This window comes from Eutrema salsugineum, unplaced genomic scaffold (assembly GCF_000478725.1).
Source record: "Eutrema salsugineum unplaced genomic scaffold, Eutsalg1_0 scaffold_6, whole genome shotgun sequence".
Taxonomy (NCBI): Eukaryota; Viridiplantae; Streptophyta; class Magnoliopsida; order Brassicales; family Brassicaceae; genus Eutrema; species Eutrema salsugineum.
This window is the reverse complement of record NW_006256547.1, coordinates 2,032,586-2,050,756: the sequence shown is the minus strand read 5'-3', so window position 1 is coordinate 2,050,756 and position 18,171 is coordinate 2,032,586. Positions and strand designations below refer to the sequence as shown.

Here is an 18,171-nt window from a genome sequence, read left to right as displayed (position 1 = left end):
TGTTAATCGTGGTGGCGTATCAAAGATACTATGGGGCCCGCGCCATGTGTACACAGCTGAAAATATGGTAACTTCACTATGGGCCTGAAGGATATGGGCCTCGGAAAAATCGGCTTCCACTGAAGTAGAGATGATCTTTTTTTAGTCTGTATGTATGTGTATGTATGTTGCAATGAATGTTCCTGATCCTGACTGTTCCAAGTGATTATAATGACGAGTAAACTTTGACTGTTTTAGTTTTTTGAAAATTTCCCTTCCAAATTCGCGTTTGATGAGAGTTATCCATGAAAGCTATGCGAGAGGACGTGTGATCATGAATTTTTGTATATAACTAATTAGTAGTAAGTTGTGCTCTGCAAGATTTTAGTTATATGATTTAGATTTTGATCTTACTCAATTTCTTCAAGCACTTTTTGGAGGCACTGTCACAGAAAGATGCCACTGAAACGACCTGTTTTCATGATAATACTAAATATTATTCATCACTATATATTTACAATATTTTCTATATTTTATTTTATTTTATGCAAACCATAATTAAACTTAATTTGAAATGACAAAGTCAGAATGGATGATTTACTTTACACGGGTTACATTTGAACATAAATCTTGGTAATCATTTCAAAATGGCATCAAATTTTGATTAGAATGAACTGTACTTAGTTTATGGCCAAAAGTCAAAGAAGAAATAACTTAACTTGTCTCTTTTTCTCGTTTTTAATTTACACGGCGGAGTGTCATGGATTGTTTACTTTACACGAGTCATACTCGTACGAGAAGCCATTCGTGTGGAAGTCTACTCATCTAAAGTCCCTTTTTAATTCACTTTCTAAGTGGACTTTTCTTTTTCACCATTTTCCTTCCAAGTTCATGTCACTTTTTCTTTTCAAAAATATGTTATCAAATTTCCTTTTCTATTTATGTTATGGCTTCTGTCAATTTCAGTCGACTTTTTTTTTTTTGCTTTCCCTTCTTACAGAAAGAATAATAAAAAAAAAACAAAGGTTGTAGTCTTGTAGATACAGATTCAATGTATTAATTTTGAATAACAACAAATGGCACGTTTATAAAGCCTTCTGATTCAATATACAAGGCAAGATCAGATCTTCTAAAAATTCTCTATTGTAAAATTTAAAAGAGGAAGTAGAAATGAAGTTGAACTAATTGAGATTTTTTTGTTAAGAGTTTCTTCTTATAAATCATTCTTTAATCATGGTGGAGGATTGACCCTGACTTCCGATGCTTGATGAGTTAAAAGTTAAAAGTGATTGACGGTAATCACTGTGGTTAGATATGTGCATTCTGATTTTATTACAAATATAGTTTGGTCGTTTTGGATCTTCAAATTTTAGTTAACTTTTGTTTCATTTCCCAAAAACAGAGAGACATAAAAGAGGGTTAGCCATATCATTAGGCCCCTAAATGTGTTGCGGTTGTAACGCGTTTGCCATCGGTGATGGTATAATTGTCATGTTAAACCACACTGCTTCTGTCAAATTTATGGCCACTCTGCTTTGCCACAATCTAAAAACAACCAAAAAAATTTGCAAAAGACAGTGAAATTATGAAAAGGGCACAAGCCACAGGCAAAGAAAAAGAAACAACTTGTCAGGCCTTTTGCTTTCAGCGCCAACAAATTCTGTGTCCCACATTATTTAGTATTAAAAGAAAATAGAAAATAGTTTAGGATATCACATTTGTGGCTAATACCAGTTGAACTGTCCAAAATATCTAAGTTGCTATCAGATACCAGACCAAAGTTCAGGAAAATAAAAATAAATTTTGGAAAACAGTGTGACCCATCTCTATTTCCTTGCATAGGTATTCAAAAAGGAGATGAAAATAAGAAAGCAGCTGATAGGAACTGTTTCAACCATTTCAAGCAATACTCAAAAAGAAATTCAAGTAAAATTTAGAAATTCATCGCATTGTAAGCTTGTGGTGTTTTGTCGTGCCCACACACAGCAGTTCACAATTCTTAGTTATCGCATAAACGAGATGATATATTAGACAAAGCGTTACTTGCATTAGATGATCGTAACTTGTTTTTATTAATCATGTGTAAAGTAGTAAGATGTATACGGTCTACCTCATATATTCTCTAAAAAGTCTTTTTATAGTTTTAATGTGAGCTCTATGGCTCTATCAGACTATCGAATAGAATGCAAATAACGGTCAAACCGAACTTTTCTTTCACCGTTATTTAATCTCGTAACGAAAATCAAACTGAAGAATTAGAAAGTAAAAAGTTATAAATGGTACAAAACCTGTTAAAGCCTATGAAAGCCGGGGGAACAAAAAAAACAAGTAAGCCACATCTATACATTCTATATATAGTAAGTACTATATATATATATATATAGGATCACATCCGTTCATGGAAATTAATTGATCTTGATAACGCAGCTGGATTCGCAGAAAGAACTAGAGAAGTCTCTGTTTCTTCATTGTTAATCTTAACCTCTTTCTTCGAATCAAACCCTTTGAACATGACTTCGTTCTTGATCCCAAGTGTTGTCCATATCGAACTCTTTGCAGCTCCATTAGGATCATCAATTCTCAAAGTCTTAGGAACCAGTACAGATCCATTCCTCTGTTTTCGCTTAATCGTCTCATCTTCGTCTCTCGAATGCTTCCCTAAAGTAGAATCAGGACTTGACCAATTAGGCGAAGAAGACAACAATGGCATGTTCCAATAAGGGTAAACCGGGTAAAAACCAGGATTCCACGTGTACGGCCACGAAACTCCCGGAAAGCAATCCAAACCGTTCATTTCGTTGTTACAAGATTCATCATTTTTGCGGTGGTCATTGTTGTCTATTCGAGCCACTAGCTTCGGATGCCCGAACCTATTGTTCGAGACCTTGTGATCATCTCCGAGGCTGAAACTAAGGACCGGGCCGTTTGGTTCAGAGATGGTGGTGACATGGCCGTAATGTGAAGAAGATAAGTTGCTCTTGTTCTTGCGTCGTCCGGCTCCTACCGGGACACTTCTCATGGTCCCACCTGAGGTCCAATATCTTTGACAAGCTTTGCAGAAATGGCGAGGTTGGTTTACGTTGTAATTGTTGTAGTAACAGAATTTTGTTTCCATACTGTTGCATCTTGGACATGGAAGAATCTTGGTCGGTTTCCTTAGGGTTTTGTCTTTCTCCGATTGATCTGTTAATGTCTCGTCTTGTTTCTGAGGCATGAGAGTGGATTCGGATTATCAGGGACGTATGAATAAAAACAAAGGAGAGATTTTTAATGCATATATTACGACTATCATGAGATTCTTAAGAAGAAGGTTCTAGAGAACAAAAAATGTGGTGGAGAAAAAAGTCTTTTGAGTACACGATTCACCTAAATTCTCTCTCTCACCTTTATTGATTTGATAAAACGAAACACGAAAAAAGCAAATGTCAAAAAAAAAAAAGCAATACTTTTAATTTTTACTAAAAATATTATTATTTTATGGAGAATCGAATTTGCTTTTCGTTTCATGAGAAGCCATCAAACAAAGTACTACTAACCTCGAGTTTACCAAAACTCAGCACAGAGATGTCGGAGTTAGGATTTCAGAGTACTGTCTTAAGAGTTCTCTAAAAAGTGCAAATTTTTTACCAATTCATCAACTAATGATTATAAAAGGATACGAAAAAAATAAGAAGAATAAAACCTTGGACTTTGCCTTTAATGGATACATGTACAAGAAACTCACAAACCCACTTTTCAGTTACTACTATCAGATAAAATTATTAAATAGTTTCCAAGTCCAATTAAACACAAAAACTCAAATCTTTTTATTATCATTCTCTGTAACAAAACAGAATCAGTACCTTCTTTGCCGAAATTGCATCTTCTTCATCTGCAGCCTCGAAAACCGTCGAGAGAGGAATTTTCATCCCGAAGAGTTTAATCGCATGATCTTTACTTTCCATCATTATTTTCTTTTCTTTGCTTTATTCCGTTTCTTCTTCTTCTTCTTTTTTTCTCGGTAGACCAATACTATATCCAACTCACTCTGTTTTTTTTTTTAAGGTTTTTTTGTTTCTCTCGATTTTTTTTTCTGATTGGGCAGATTGGAAATATTTTGGTTTGGAAATCGTGAGATTTGGGATTTTGATACGTTTTAAAAAGTGAAGTGGATAACACGTCAGCATTTTCGTCGACTTTCAACCACAAGTTCATGTGGCTTCTGATATTTTACTTTTCTCCCAAACACCTTTAAACTGATGGGTTATTGGATCGGGTTTTGGTGTCTATCTAAGTATCTAGCATATAATCTTTTCTTTATAACACTGCTTGCTTTATTAATTTTTATGAGAAAATAATTGGTATTTTTCCCATATTGAAAAGAAATGCCAAGTTTTTTTCAGTCCACTATTAATCTGCTTATAAACGTTCACCAACCTTTCCTTTGAACAAACAAAGCATAAAACACAATAACTCAAGAGTACCTGAGTTGTTAATTAGCTCTACTTGTTAAACATATGCAGATTCTTATAAGAAAAGGCAAAGATCTTACTCTGTTTTAGTCTCAAACAAATGACTTACAAACATAGGCTTGACTTTTAGAGGGAAGAAATCATATTTTTTAACAAAAACTTGAATGTAACAATTGTGTTTTTTTTTTGGGGTTAAATGTAACAATTGTGTTTGTCTCTGAAATGAGGTTCTTTTTTTGTCTAAACAATGAGGATATTTCTATACTAATTTAGGGCTAACTTAAGTTGGATATTGAAATATTGAATTTTAAAACAATATTAACTGAAATATTAGAAATCGTACAATTTCTGAATTTGGCCAAACAAAGTCTTTTAATTGTTAGCGTAAAACCAAACATAATAAAGGAAGGCACCCCTTGCCCCTTATGTACCACTTCAAGTAGTTCACAAACATTTTTTTTTTTGGCCTCTCAATATCTCACAAATCATAATTATATATTTTGATACAATAAAATAATATATGGGATACATAATAATAGATTTTAAGTCGTTTCTAAAAATTGAAAGTTCAGAACGTTTAACAAATTACCAAACACATTTCGGTCCTATTTACAATATTTACCGTAAGCAAAATCAATTCCGGCATGTTTAGCTTAAATGGACTATAAATTCTATATATCACCAATACATGGTAAAAGAAAATCAAGACATTTTGACACTTCTCTTTCGAATTATTATGACATTATATTATATAGAGTTATCTATCTATATGTTTGAGTTGAAACAAAGTTATAATAAAAACACGAGAGTAGTAATGTTCAGAGACTTATGGGTAGGTAAATGTCAGCATCACACGAGAGTTGTCTTCTTTGTTTTTACATGTTACGTTTTAATTGGTTAGTAGAAGGATAAATGTCCTTAGTTTGAGGTCTACACCATTGATTTTGTAGAATACTATAACTTTGTTTTCTTAGTTGGTTTATTTTATCAAAGATTATATAAGTGAAGCTAACTGAATTTGTGATTATGTAGGAATATTAATATTACGGTCCAAAAAAAAAAGAAAAAAAAAAGTAGAACTTAATGTTGATAAAAACGCAACGGTTACATACATAAAACATTCTGATTTATTTAGTCGATTGATCCAGAATTCTCATATTTACTGAATCATTGACCATATCTTCCAAATTTAATCGAACCATCTTCTTTTGCAAAACCATATGTTAGATTATAGACTATTACGGCTCTATCATAGCCACATCCATTTTTCTTGGAGACTACACATTACCCTCAATAATAACTCAATTTTCGAATCCGATTGGAAAATAAGATAGTTAATTTCCAAATTAAAGAAACTATAACTAAGAAAAGTATATAATTTACAACCATATAGTATGCAGGAATTTGATTATACGTTAAGACATAAGATAAAGGAGAGACTGCAGACGAGGTCAAATAATGTGAGATGTCGCTCTCTCATTGGCTATTGCCGAAAAGGTGTTGATGTCTCTCACAATCTAATTATCAGATCGATCTAAACCAAACTCCGCCTTTTTCCACGTCAGATTCTTTTGTGGGTCCCTCGATTCACCTGCAATTAGGTCTTTTTTTTTTCCCGACAAAGCCATCCCACTTGTCAGACCACAGCTTTTACAAACTATAATTACCGTGTTATTTTTTTTTTTTTTCGTACCGTGTGTAAAAGGTGACTCAAAATTTCAAATATGAAACACATATTCTGTGATGAGAAGCAATTCTAGAAGCCCATAAGAATCTACAAACTGGAAACACAGTGTCAAGTTATCAACGTGCAATGTTTGAATAGAGACTTCAAACAACGTTGTTTACCAAACAGCCTAAACTTTAGACGACGCCGTTTATAATTTTTTGGGGGCAAAAACAACGATTCTTAGGCTAAAAATAAAACACAATTCAACTCCTAAATTGGATAATTCGTAAAAACGACAGCTATGGAGGAGAAGAGGTACGAGAGAAGACTTTAGTTGATATTTTTCACTGATAGGTGATAACTTCATTTTTAATGTTTTTCCCAAATATTTTTTAATTTTATTTTTCAGCACCACACTAGCAATTGAAGGTACTGGATTTGGATTATATCATTCAGCTTTTGGTTTTTGGTTTCAAACGATTATAAACCAAGCAAACTTTAACATAATATGGATCGGTCCAGTTTATGTTTCTTGTCGGATAGGCAAAACGTAATGTGTCATATGATTACGCATTCAGGAAATGATTCACTGTAAAACAACAGTAGCATTCGACAAGATCATAACTTAATAAGTTTTCAGCAACAGAACATAACATGAAAGCTCCAAAATTTCACTCTATTTATAACAAGGCAATCAATTTCTTCTGAATCCGCCGCCTCTACCACCACCACGACCGCCTCTTTTTCCACCACCGCGACCTCTCCCACCATATCCATTGCCGCTAGCTCCAGGTGTCTTCATGTTTTCAGGCAAAGGGAGGATGTGGTCAACGCACTTCCTGAAGCTGAAATCGTCTGCAGAGTCGTCTTCCCTAACCAGAAAGAAGCATCGGCTTTTCCACATCGGGTGGGTCCTTACTTGGAAGGCTTTAATCCCTCCTCCAATCTTCTTGTCGGGCTCCGAGTGCCCCTTCTTAATCAGATCTAGTAGCACCATGTGCTCATACTGAAATGCAAAGTCAAGACCAAAACTAATTAGTATCTCAAACGAAACAGCAACATCTGTCATTGAGCAGCTATAGCTCCAAAGGAACCCCACTAACAAGTTCTCTCGACTTTGCTATCAAAACGTGATAATGTCATATACCTCCATTTAACCTCTCATTAAACACATTGCATAATTCAAAACCCACAATCATTACAAACAACCAATATTTACAGACAAAACAAAGTTTCTAAATACAAACTTACTCTAAAATCAAATCATATAACCTATAAAGAACACAACTTTTTTGCAATGAACTTCTGAGCACTAGTAAAAATAACAGCTGCAAAGGAACCCAATCCCAAGCTGTCCCAGTTTAACTACAGAGCACGAATTTGATCTTATTAACTAGATAAATCCACAATCAGAGCTTAATGTTCCTAAACAAATCGCATAACCCAATATCCACAATCAGAGCTTAATGTTCCCTATAGAACAATTAAAACTCGAGCAAATACAAAAAAAAAAAAGTTTAAACTTTGCAATTAAAAGAAAACAAAAGACAAGAAGAGTAACACATAGATGACATACCGTATTGACATCGAGATCAGTTGGCCAAAAATGCATAAACTTGGTAAAGTAATCGAACATCGCCACAGAGGTAACAAACTCCTTCGGACCCAGCTTAACCGGATCCGACCCGTTAGTCTTCTCTTCCTCTACCACCTTCTGCTTCTTCGATTCGCCTCCGTTCTCTTCCTCCTCCGTCTCCTCTCTCTCACGTTTCTCCGCAGTCTCGTCGCCGGTCTCTGCTTTCGGGTCCACGGCTTCGACTTCCATCTCCACTTTCGGGTCTGGGTTCACTTCAGCCGACAAGGGATCGACGATCTTTTGCTGCTGCGCCATTGTTAAAACTTGCAAAGCTTTCGCCTTTTTTTTCCTCTGTCTCCGCGTTCTCTTTCTACGATTTCTAGGGTTTAAGCTTTAGGTTGAGTGACATTACCGAAAAACGGCTAAGCCGCATCGTTATATATGACTTCGGTTTCCGATTTTAATCGAACCGGTTCGGTTTGTTTATTTATCCTTCGGTTTTTGTTCACCGTATAGAAAGTAATATATTTATCTTTATACCGAATCGTTTGAGGCTTTGAGCCATGGTCAATAGACTTGACTTGAGGGTTAGTGAATTTTGTTTTTGTGTATCTGGCGTATACTTATGTGTACTGTGTATCTAAGAACTATATGATTCCTCAAAATTCTAAAGCTAGACGAAACTGCATATTTGGCCATGTATCTTATGATTTGTTATGAACATTTAGCAAAAAAACATTTAAATATTGTGGTTATATCTAGATAACAAAATAAAATTGTAAGTTGTAACAACTACAATATGTGCTTTCAATTATTTAGTCATCTATCACCGATGTAAAAGTTATAAATGAAAAAGTAATAGACATTTCAACGGCGTTTGATTCCTACGAAACCATATCTAATTATTAAAGATCATGCACAGAATTTATAGTAGAAGATTTCTTGAATAAAAATATCGCTCCAATCAATATAAATAATTTTAAAAATTTACAAGAATAATTTTGGAATCGAAAAACATATTTTAAAGAGAACGTTTTGGAGTGTTCAGCCGGTCGGGCACATCGGAGACTTGGACGTTCTTATTTGTTTTCTTTCTTTGGTTCAATAGCAATTTTGCCAAAGAGGAAAATGTCAAAGTCAACTACATCTCTTGAAATTAAATGTAAGTTCTTAAATTTTCAAAATTACTGAAATAACAAGAAATCAAAAAGATGCATCTGCCATATCAACACCCCAATCTTGAATTCTAAAAATACTTAATTCGTTGGTCCTGTATTTGGTGAAAAACTTTTTGGTAAGTATTATCTAAAATCTAACAATAAACAAGGATTGGTACAAAAAAAAGAAGAAATTTGTGAATTCCGTTACCGTTTGGTATAAAAGTGGGTGAGGGGAAAGATTCTCAAGCCTTCTCAACATGACTTTTAACGGACGTCAACGTGTCAAACCGTCAACTCCCATAGCTCCATAGCCTCCATTTGTGTATTCCGTATACACGCGCTTCGAGATTTTCTTACTTATCTGATTTTTTCAGACCAAACATCAAACAAGAAAACACATTTGTCCGAGTTTCTTTGGAGAGCTGTGCCTTCAAGAAATCGAAAGAGAGCTTCTTTTCCCTTTCTACGATTCCAGAATATATCTATAGGTATGATCATTGATTTTTTGTCTCTTAATCATTTTTAATTTTCTAGGTTTATGGTTATGTTTGTTTCTGCGATTGGGAATTATGATATCTGCGATATTAGGGTTTCATTCCTGAAGTGTGATCTATTCGTATCTCTGTATATTGTCGAGATTGGATTCTAAAACTTGGGGCTTTTCCGATCAGGTTTTTTCTTTTGTTTTTTGTGGAAATTTCTAGACACAGACTTGTTTAATCAGATCCTAATCTTTTTTCATTAAGACAATTTCCCAGAATTCTCCGCTTCAATGAACTGAAATTAATCGTTTGAGCTGAATTCCGAAGAAATGACGATTTGTATTCTTGAAAACAGAACATTGTTCATTTGGGAGCTCTCTTGTTTTTTTTTTTTTTACAGGTCAACAACGTATTTTTGCATTGAGGGTAAACTGTGAGGGATGGCTGATCATCTAAGTTCATGTACCGACCGTCTCGTAACATCTGATCACCTGAATTCAGAGAGAGGATCAATTGAATCTTCTGGAGAAAGTTCCAGAGCTCAGGGCACCACAAGCCTTTCTACTACTAAATCGATGAATCATGAAACCGAGAGAGAAGAAGCAACGGAACAGAACGATGTTGATGATGAAGAGGAACCGCTTATCCAATCAGTTGAATGCCGTATATGCCAAGAGGAGGATTCCGTCAAGAACCTCGAGTCCCCTTGTTCTTGTAGTGGCAGTTTAAAGGTTAAATTTTGATTGATTGAATCTTACTTATATCTCATTGTTCTTTTGTTTTCGTTGGTATAAAGAAAATTGTTTTTTTGCTTTGTCCAGTATGCTCATCGGAAGTGTGTTCAACGTTGGTGTAATGAGAAAGGCGACACAATCTGTGAAATATGCCACAAGGTAATTAAAATCACTCACTTGAGTATTATTCTTTTGGTTGTAAGTTTTACTGTATTCTTATTCATGTGTATATTTTACTCAGTGATTTGTTTGTTATCAGCGACAACTTCTCTTGCTACTTGAATGCTTAAGTATGTAAATTGCTATTAAAACTAGTAAAAATCTTATTTCTTCCCCTTTGATGGAAACAGTCTTATCAATCTGGCTACACAGCTCCACCGCCTCCTCCCGCTGATGATACCGTAATTGATATCGGGTAACGTTTTTTTCTGAATCTATGTCTCTTGTGTCGTTAAGCTAAAAATTTAGAAGTATATCAAATTTCATATAGCAGAACATCGTTTCATTCAAGCCACGTTACTCATGCTGCTTTATCTGTGTGCGTTATGCAGTGAAGATTGGGCCAATGGTGTTCCCTTAGACTTGAACGACCCGCGCATTTTGGCAATGGCGGCTGCAGAACGCCATTTCTTTGATGCAGACTATGACGAATACAATGATTCTAACTCAAGTGGAGCTGCGTTTTGTCGCTCCGCTGCTCTTATCGTAAGATCCTACATTTATCTTTAATGTATTTATATGTTTCTTGAAATGGAGACTTATTGACAGTTAAAAATGGCAGTTAATGGCGCTTTTATTGCTACGACACGCCCTGAACCTTTCAAACAACAACTCAGACGACGAAGAAGATGATCCATCAACTTTCTTCTTTGTAAGCAAATCTTTTATTACTTACAGGCCATTACACAAATCTCCCATTTTGTTTTCTTGTTATAACACAATCTGCCATTTTGTTTTCCTTTGTTTTTTTCGCCAGCTTTTCATGCTTCGTGCCGCCGGTTTTCTCCTCCCATGTTACATCATGGCTTGGGCTATTAGTATATTACAACGCCGGAGACAAAGACAGGTATCTATTTCTTTGAAAAAGACACAGACACATAGATCTAAACTTATATGTTTACACTCATGTTTATAATGTCTTGTATCTGTGAATATCAGGAAGCAGCCGCTCTGGCCGCTGCAGAAGTAGCGTTCATGTTACACAGCGGCGGTGGCGGTGGAGGAGGACAACGCAGAGGAGGATTGCACTTTGCAGTAGCACCTGAGCTGATTTCTAATCCACAACACCATCCTGAAGCTTCACCTCCGCAATGATTTATATTCCGGAATCACTGGTACAAGAGACTAAAACATCATCCACAACTTTGGTCTCTTTCCTCTCTGTCTGTAACTAGCTGTTTGTTGTTTATCGGTCTTGTTCGGAGCAAAACTCGAAACTGAGATTAAAACAATTATACGGGAAGTTTCTCTGTCTATGTTCATACAGACGGGGACAAGAAAGATTGTTTACCGATTTTACTTTTATGCTTTTAGTTTACCATTCTTATTACTTCTTTTTCTGGCTATTACACATATATGATATACTATCTATAGATATATTTAAGAAATTACCAACGATCTCCAATGCATTACACAATTTTTTTTATACATATTTTCTGTCTTTAGTTTTTCATTTTTAGGAAATATAATGAATTATTAATTATTATATGTATACTTTAACAAATATTATGGTAGGGCCATACAGCATGACCCATGACCCATGACCCATGACCCATGACCCATGCCTTATTTTGTCATGATATCGAGAGAGTGGGCCCATTTATAGGCCCAATACGATGGAGCGGCTTTTAAAAGTCTTCTTCAATTACGGGTTCCACTTACCTATATTATCCCATGCAGAGAAGATGAGTCAACGACTCAACCTCTATGCAGCCGAGGATTTTGACATCATATCAAAGAAACAAAAAAAAGTTTTCTTCTTTCACAATCCAAAATGCAATTCTCTTTTAATGTTTTTTACCGTATTTTTCTAAAACACATAAAATTACGACATATGTAAATTCGAGTTTAAAACCCTGCCTATACATGCGAATTGCGATTAAAAGGAGCTAATATTTCATATTTTGGCACCAAAATATCGAGATATATATACACATATATCTACATGTACTCATTCGTAATAGAAAATTTGTATATAATAAATCCATGAAGCGAACGTTTCTAGTAGTTCTATATCTTGATCCCGATTTTCATCAAATTATGTACCGATATAATCATGTAAATCTATTTTAATTCAATCAAAATTAAACATACCAAAAACAAAATCATCATTTTTCAAAAAAGAAAAAATCATCTTTATTAGACACTGCAGCAAAACTAAATCTACGCATATCCTGAAATAAAATCCAGTTTTATCGGGTTTTTTTTCATGTTTGGTTTTCAATCCAAAAGATTTTTGATTTACAAAAAAAGGTAATTATCTGAAAAAGGTCCTGATTATAAAAAAAGAGTAATGAAAAAACAACTGGCTCATTAGCAAAGAACAAGAAAAAAACAACTGTCTCTCTACAGTCTACACATATCCTGAAGAATTGGTCCGGTTTTATTAATCCGAATGCTTTTCATTGAAAATAAACAGCGAAGTCAACGTCCGAGATAAGAAGGACAAAGAAGTCAACGATTAAGTTTTAACTTTAAAGTCTCGAGAGTGTGAAATTAATTATAGTCGAAAGCGAGTTTTCGGTGGCTAAAGCATACTCATAATATATAAGTCGTAACCAGCTTGTTGTTAAATCTCAGTGTTTCACAGGCACAAGTCAAACCCTTCACATGTTAGCATTTAATACTCTTTACTCTTCTTTTATATAACTATTATTTATTTGTATATTTTCAAAGTTCCCTCCACCACTAGATTTTGCCTCCTATATTTATTGTACGCAAATATATGTGTTGTATACGTATAGATATGCCTGCCCGTGCATATGTTCCTCCTGGCTCTTGATTTTTTCTTTTTCTTTTTCTTTCTTTAGCAACTTTATATCTTTATATATTTTTTTTTATTAACAAGAAACACTATGTATTATGCAGGTTTAAAATTGGATAGTAACACCACAATTCTATTCAAATCATTAAGCTACATATCTTGGTTACTTGGATTTGTATTTTTATCACACATTTATTTGAACATTATTTTATCGGATACTGGACTGTGGCTTATTATTTTGTTTTAAGAAATATCCAAAAACAGCAAAAATACCGTTTTTGAAATCTTCGTCTCACAGCCTTTCTTCCTACAACTATTTCGTAAGTCTATTCAAATGTTACTAACTCCAATTTGTGGTATATTTATTCTTAAAAAACATTACAAAGTTATAAACAAAACAGAGAATCATATTTTGAGATATTATCGCAATTAATGAAAATAATGAATGAAATGTATTAATAATGCTAGAGTAACTCATCAGTAGGTGGACTTCTTTAGATATCATTTAATGAGATTTTTTCTTCTGGGATTATGATTGATTTAAAAGGACAAAAAGTTGATAAATACTTATGTTATTTATTCCAGTAATTTTTTTAGTAATAGTATGTATATGAATATCCAGATAGATTGCCAGAACATAGCAGTAAGTTTTATACTCCCTCCATTTCACAAAAAGTGTCATTCTGACATTTTTCACACATATTAAAAAAATTATTAAAAGTACAACTTTATCCTTTATTAATATATTAAATAATTTGTTTTTATCTAGTAAATACATTAAATTAATAGGGTTAAAAGTGGAATATTGTTTAAAATTTTGCATTGAAAATATAAAATGACATTCTTTGTGAAACAAAAATAAAACCTTAAAATGACACTTTTTGTGAAACGGAGGGAGTAAGTTTTTTTTTCATTTTATTTGATTTTTTTATTTTTTTATTTACAAAATATTTAATATGTGTGACTCTTTGTATTAGTTGGATTGGTTTAAATTCAATATTAAACAATAATTTTATTGTAGAAAATCTAATATTTATAGGATTTTAGTTTTCGCGTTTTTAACCAAAAATCTTATATAATAGATTGAATATGATTTTGAACATTCCGCTTCTTGTCCTAACTGGTTCTACAATTTTCATTTTTAAAAGCCATTTTTGGAACTAATCCAAGCAACACAATTTCTAAATTTTAAACTAGGACTAACTGAAAAAGAAAAAGAAAAACAATACAAATTTCGTCGAATACAAACTAAACGAAACCAATAGTATTGGTGTTATAGTTTAGTTTTATTGTGTATATAATGCTGTTAATTAGGTATGCAAAGTAAAATTTTGGTTGAACTTTTATCTTTTCCCATTAGTTAAAGGTAGAGATTAGAAAACGAAATTTATACAATGATGAATTTTGTGGGTGTTGAGTATATCAATATATATACACATATAATATTTAAATAACCAGAAACATAAAAATACATTTGTATAACCATATGAGCCACAAAGTACAATACATTACATTAATAAAGTAGATAAACCCTTTGTGTTACGTTCTACGCTACATACAATTAAAAAGATAGAAAAATATTATACCACCAAAAGGGAAAAAGAGTGTTGTAGAGCTAAAAGCTACTAAAGACTCTAAAACCCTAATGCAATAATAAGCATATATCTTAAAGGTTATAACTCGTTATTATTTGTTATAACTCATAACTAATTAAGCACTCAAATTTTAAAACAATTCCACTTGATTTAGTTCTAGAACATCGCTTCTTGTCCTTCCAATGCCATACCAACCATGTTCTCATCAAATAACCATTTCTCCAACAGAGACAGAGATCCTTGCGATATCAAACCATGATCTTGGTCCATTGATATTACCGGTTTGCTCTCTTGGTCATGGAAGAACCTTGTCTCCTGAGTCAAATTCTGAGTTTCTTCCATGGAATTGAAGCTGAAGAAAGATTGTTCAAACCCTTCTCCACCTTCTTCGCATGCTGCTGCAGAAAGCGGTCCGGTCTCTGAAACCGGCGATGATGATGTTAAAGTTAATGCCTTTGGTGTATCTTTCATGAAATCTTGAAGCAAGCGAGCGATGTTCTCAGCACTTGACGCATATACCCCTGATGGGTATGGATTAGTAGTAGTGTTACTTGTGATGGTGGTTGTGGTTGTTGTTGTGGTAGAGGAGGAAGAAGAGGATAGATCATAACAACGGTCAAGTAAAGCTGATGAGAAGCTAGGTATGTTTTGTGGTACGATTACTGGTGACAATGGTGATGACGATGGAGAGAGTGTTGATGATGATGGCTTGTCTAAAGATAAGGCCTCACAAAGAGCTTGTTTTGCCATGTTGATATCTGTCTGAAGTCTTCTCTCCCACTGACCTTTGTTGGAGCTTTGATGTTGCTTTTGTGAACTAGTGTTTGATGAAGAGAAGCCATCATTATCTTCTTCACCAAATTCATTAATCTTTTTGAGCTTCTTCTTCAAGTGAGTGTTCCAGTAGTTCTTTATATCATTGTCTGTCCTTTCTGGAAGGTATGATGCTATGGCTGCCCATCTATATATACACAAAAGAAAAATTATATTTAGATCTCTCTTATGATATACATATACCCAAGAAAGGTAAATTTTGGACATTTCATGTGCATGTATTTAATTACCTGTTGCCTAAAAGGGCTTGCAGATGAACAATCATCTTCTCTTCATGCTCAGTAAAATTTCCGCGCTTAATACCGGGTCGAAGATAATTAGTCCATCTCAATCTGCAGCTCTTGCTACATCTCTTCAGACCTAAAACATTAAATTAACAAAGATTTTAAGCCAAATAAATCAAGAAAAAGGGATTAAATGGTAGTTAGAGATGTGTGGAGGAAAGAGTCGGTGAAACAACTTAGGCTATTTATTACAATCATCTTTAATGATCATACCAACCAAGGCAGAGAAAAATAGAATAAAAAAAAAACACATTTAAAATTCGAAAAGTAAGCATAAAAGGAATAAAATTTAACAGTTTATTTAAACAAATTAACTAACTAGTACGTAATCAAGAAATTACCAAGACTAACCTGTGTTAGTTGGGACAGATCTCCAGTTTCCAGGACCATGTTCTTGAATGTAAGAAACCAAGATGATGTCTTCCTCTGGTGTCCATGGCCCTTTCTTCACTCCAGTCTTTTCACAACAAGGTGGTCTTCCCATTTTTTATGGTTTCAATATGAAAATATACTGTTAGTGAACAAATTCGACCTGTTTGGAAGGGTTTTAATGAAATTTTAGAACAAAAAATTGAGGTTTTTAAAAAAGCTTTTGGAAATTTGAGAGTTAAGACAAAGAAAGTCCAAATGGGTTTGGTTTTGTCTGAAGAAGTGGAGAGAGATGTTGGTTGTATTTATAGAAAAAGTGAGTAAGATAGATGAGAGAGAGAGAGATAGAGAGAAAAAGAAGAGTTGATTAGTAAGTAATTAATAAATTATTGGAATGAAAAGCAACAATAATGAAGGGGGCTGGCTTAGGCTTTGGCTTTGCTTTCAAAGAGTCAACACGGACAGCAAAATGCATTTACTCTCTTTCTCTCCAAAGTCAGCCTCCTTCTTCCATCTCACTTCGTCGGATGGACTTACACGGTTTTTAAACACAAATATGTGTGTTTGACGTTTGCGTTTACTAGTTAATATATATATATATATATAACTATTGGTGTTTAAAACACGAAACTCAAAAAAGAAAAATACTCCTTCCACTTACGCTTTGCAATTTTTTTGGTCATCTACAACTCCTACGGCAACACACATACAAACTACTAAACTATAGATTTCCTATTTCGCTTTGCGTTTTGCTTAATTGTTGAATATTTGGATAAAAGCAATAAATTATCTATGTTTTCTTACGCTTTGCATTTTTTAGGCTACAACTACACATAAAAATCACTAACTAGATTCTACAGCTTTTCTTTGCGTCTTTGCGTATAAATTTTTAAATTATCTTTGGATAAAATGATAAGGTATTTTCTATAGATAAATATGATTTAAACAAAAAAACAAAAGAATCAGCGGGAATTTGACGAGTATACATAGATATATTATATCTACATATGCTGATATGGATGTTCACGTATGTGTGTGTATGAATAAATCTCAGTTTGGACATTCAAAACCGTGTGGTGCTGATAAATGCAAGATGTATGAGATAAATGAGGTGGCACCGAAAGAAGACAAAATTAAAACCAGAGAAAAATATCTACTACATTTCCATATTGCTTGCGCTTTTTTTTTAGAACAAACAAAAATAACAAGTTCTTTGGTATAGTTAAATGGATTTTCTGATATTACAATGCTGAACCCATTTATGCTGCGGCTGCCCGAAATATGCTTCCGGTTTATCACTATACTACCTAATTAAGTATTTGATTTTCTTGGCGTGAAGTATTTCATTTTGAAGAAAATTTTGTTAAGAAAATGTGATTATATTTTCAATTAATTGGTACCTGATACAGTTTCGCTTTCGATTTTTTCTATGAGTATTGCATTGATAGTAAAAAGGTAACTACTGCCCAAAGTGTTTTAACCTTAAATTACGATTTGATTTTTTTTTTCCGCTAAAGACTAATATACAATCAAAGCCTCAGTTAAATCGACGAGATAATGTAACCAGCATAAAAGAGTGCATGCATATACGGATACACATAGCTATTCTAAAGTTTTTATAAAAAAAAAATATTAATCGATTTCCAAGTTTTAGCAACTTACACCACGCAGCCCTAATTTAATGTCACCTCCATTTTGTGAACACATCCATTGAATTGTCGACCCCTCAAAAGTCCATAACTTATGGGGTAATATTTATTAATAAGTTTTTTTTATAGGTATAATATGTCCACTTCACTGCATGCCCGACTAATTTTGGATTTGAGCACATTCTCAACAAAAGTAAATACGCAATTCAGGTTTGGTTTAACACTAGCAAAGTTAAATTCCGGAAGAACCCTCGAAATCAAATAGTTCTAAGGAAATTATTTACAGACAACTAGAACGGAGTCCTTTCCACTCTCATTTTACCTACCAATTGATTTGGTCTTCACTATTTGACTGTCTATGGTCATAGTCTCATAGACGTATATTATGAACTCTCATAGTAAAGTT

General features: G+C 33.8%; 4 protein-coding genes across 4 annotated transcripts; 1 reads left to right on the top strand and 3 right to left on the bottom strand.

Annotated features, from left to right (window-relative positions):
• Nucleotides 1-2,218: 2,218 nt before the first annotated feature.
• On the bottom strand, nt 2,219-4,059 carry LOC18012326 (cyclic dof factor 1). The gene is made up of 2 exons (XM_006394332.2): nt 3,822-4,059; nt 2,219-3,184 (listed from the first exon to the last, which is right to left on the bottom strand). Exons 1-2 carry the CDS (start codon nt 3,924-3,926, stop codon nt 2,366-2,368), a joined length of 924 nt encoding a protein of 307 aa, XP_006394394.1. The 5' UTR covers nt 3,927-4,059; the 3' UTR covers nt 2,219-2,365.
• Nucleotides 4,060-6,655: 2,596 nt separating this feature from the next.
• Nucleotides 6,656-8,085, bottom strand: LOC112083358 (protein EMBRYO DEFECTIVE 514). The gene is made up of 2 exons (XM_024151018.1): nt 7,676-8,085; nt 6,656-7,105 (listed from the first exon to the last, which is right to left on the bottom strand). Exons 1-2 carry the CDS (start codon nt 7,988-7,990, stop codon nt 6,794-6,796), a joined length of 627 nt encoding a protein of 208 aa, XP_024006786.1. The 5' UTR covers nt 7,991-8,085; the 3' UTR covers nt 6,656-6,793.
• A 1,038-nt stretch (nt 8,086-9,123) lies between these two features.
• LOC18012414 lies at nt 9,124-11,577 on the top strand. Its single transcript, XM_006394331.2, has 8 exons — nt 9,124-9,323; nt 9,718-10,048; nt 10,139-10,210; nt 10,402-10,466; nt 10,603-10,756; nt 10,833-10,922; nt 11,028-11,117; nt 11,210-11,577. Exons 2-8 carry the CDS (start codon nt 9,758-9,760, stop codon nt 11,363-11,365), a joined length of 918 nt encoding a protein of 305 aa, XP_006394393.1. The 5' UTR covers nt 9,124-9,323; nt 9,718-9,757; the 3' UTR covers nt 11,366-11,577.
• Nucleotides 11,578-14,493: 2,916 nt separating this feature from the next.
• On the bottom strand, nt 14,494-16,489 carry LOC18012413 (transcription factor MYB96). The gene is made up of 3 exons (XM_006394330.2): nt 16,099-16,489; nt 15,694-15,823; nt 14,494-15,590 (listed from the first exon to the last, which is right to left on the bottom strand). The coding sequence occupies exons 1-3, from the start codon at nt 16,229-16,231 to the stop codon at nt 14,786-14,788; spliced, it is 1,068 nt and encodes a 355-aa protein (XP_006394392.1). The 5' UTR covers nt 16,232-16,489; the 3' UTR covers nt 14,494-14,785.
• Between the last annotated feature and the right edge of the window lie 1,682 nt (nt 16,490-18,171).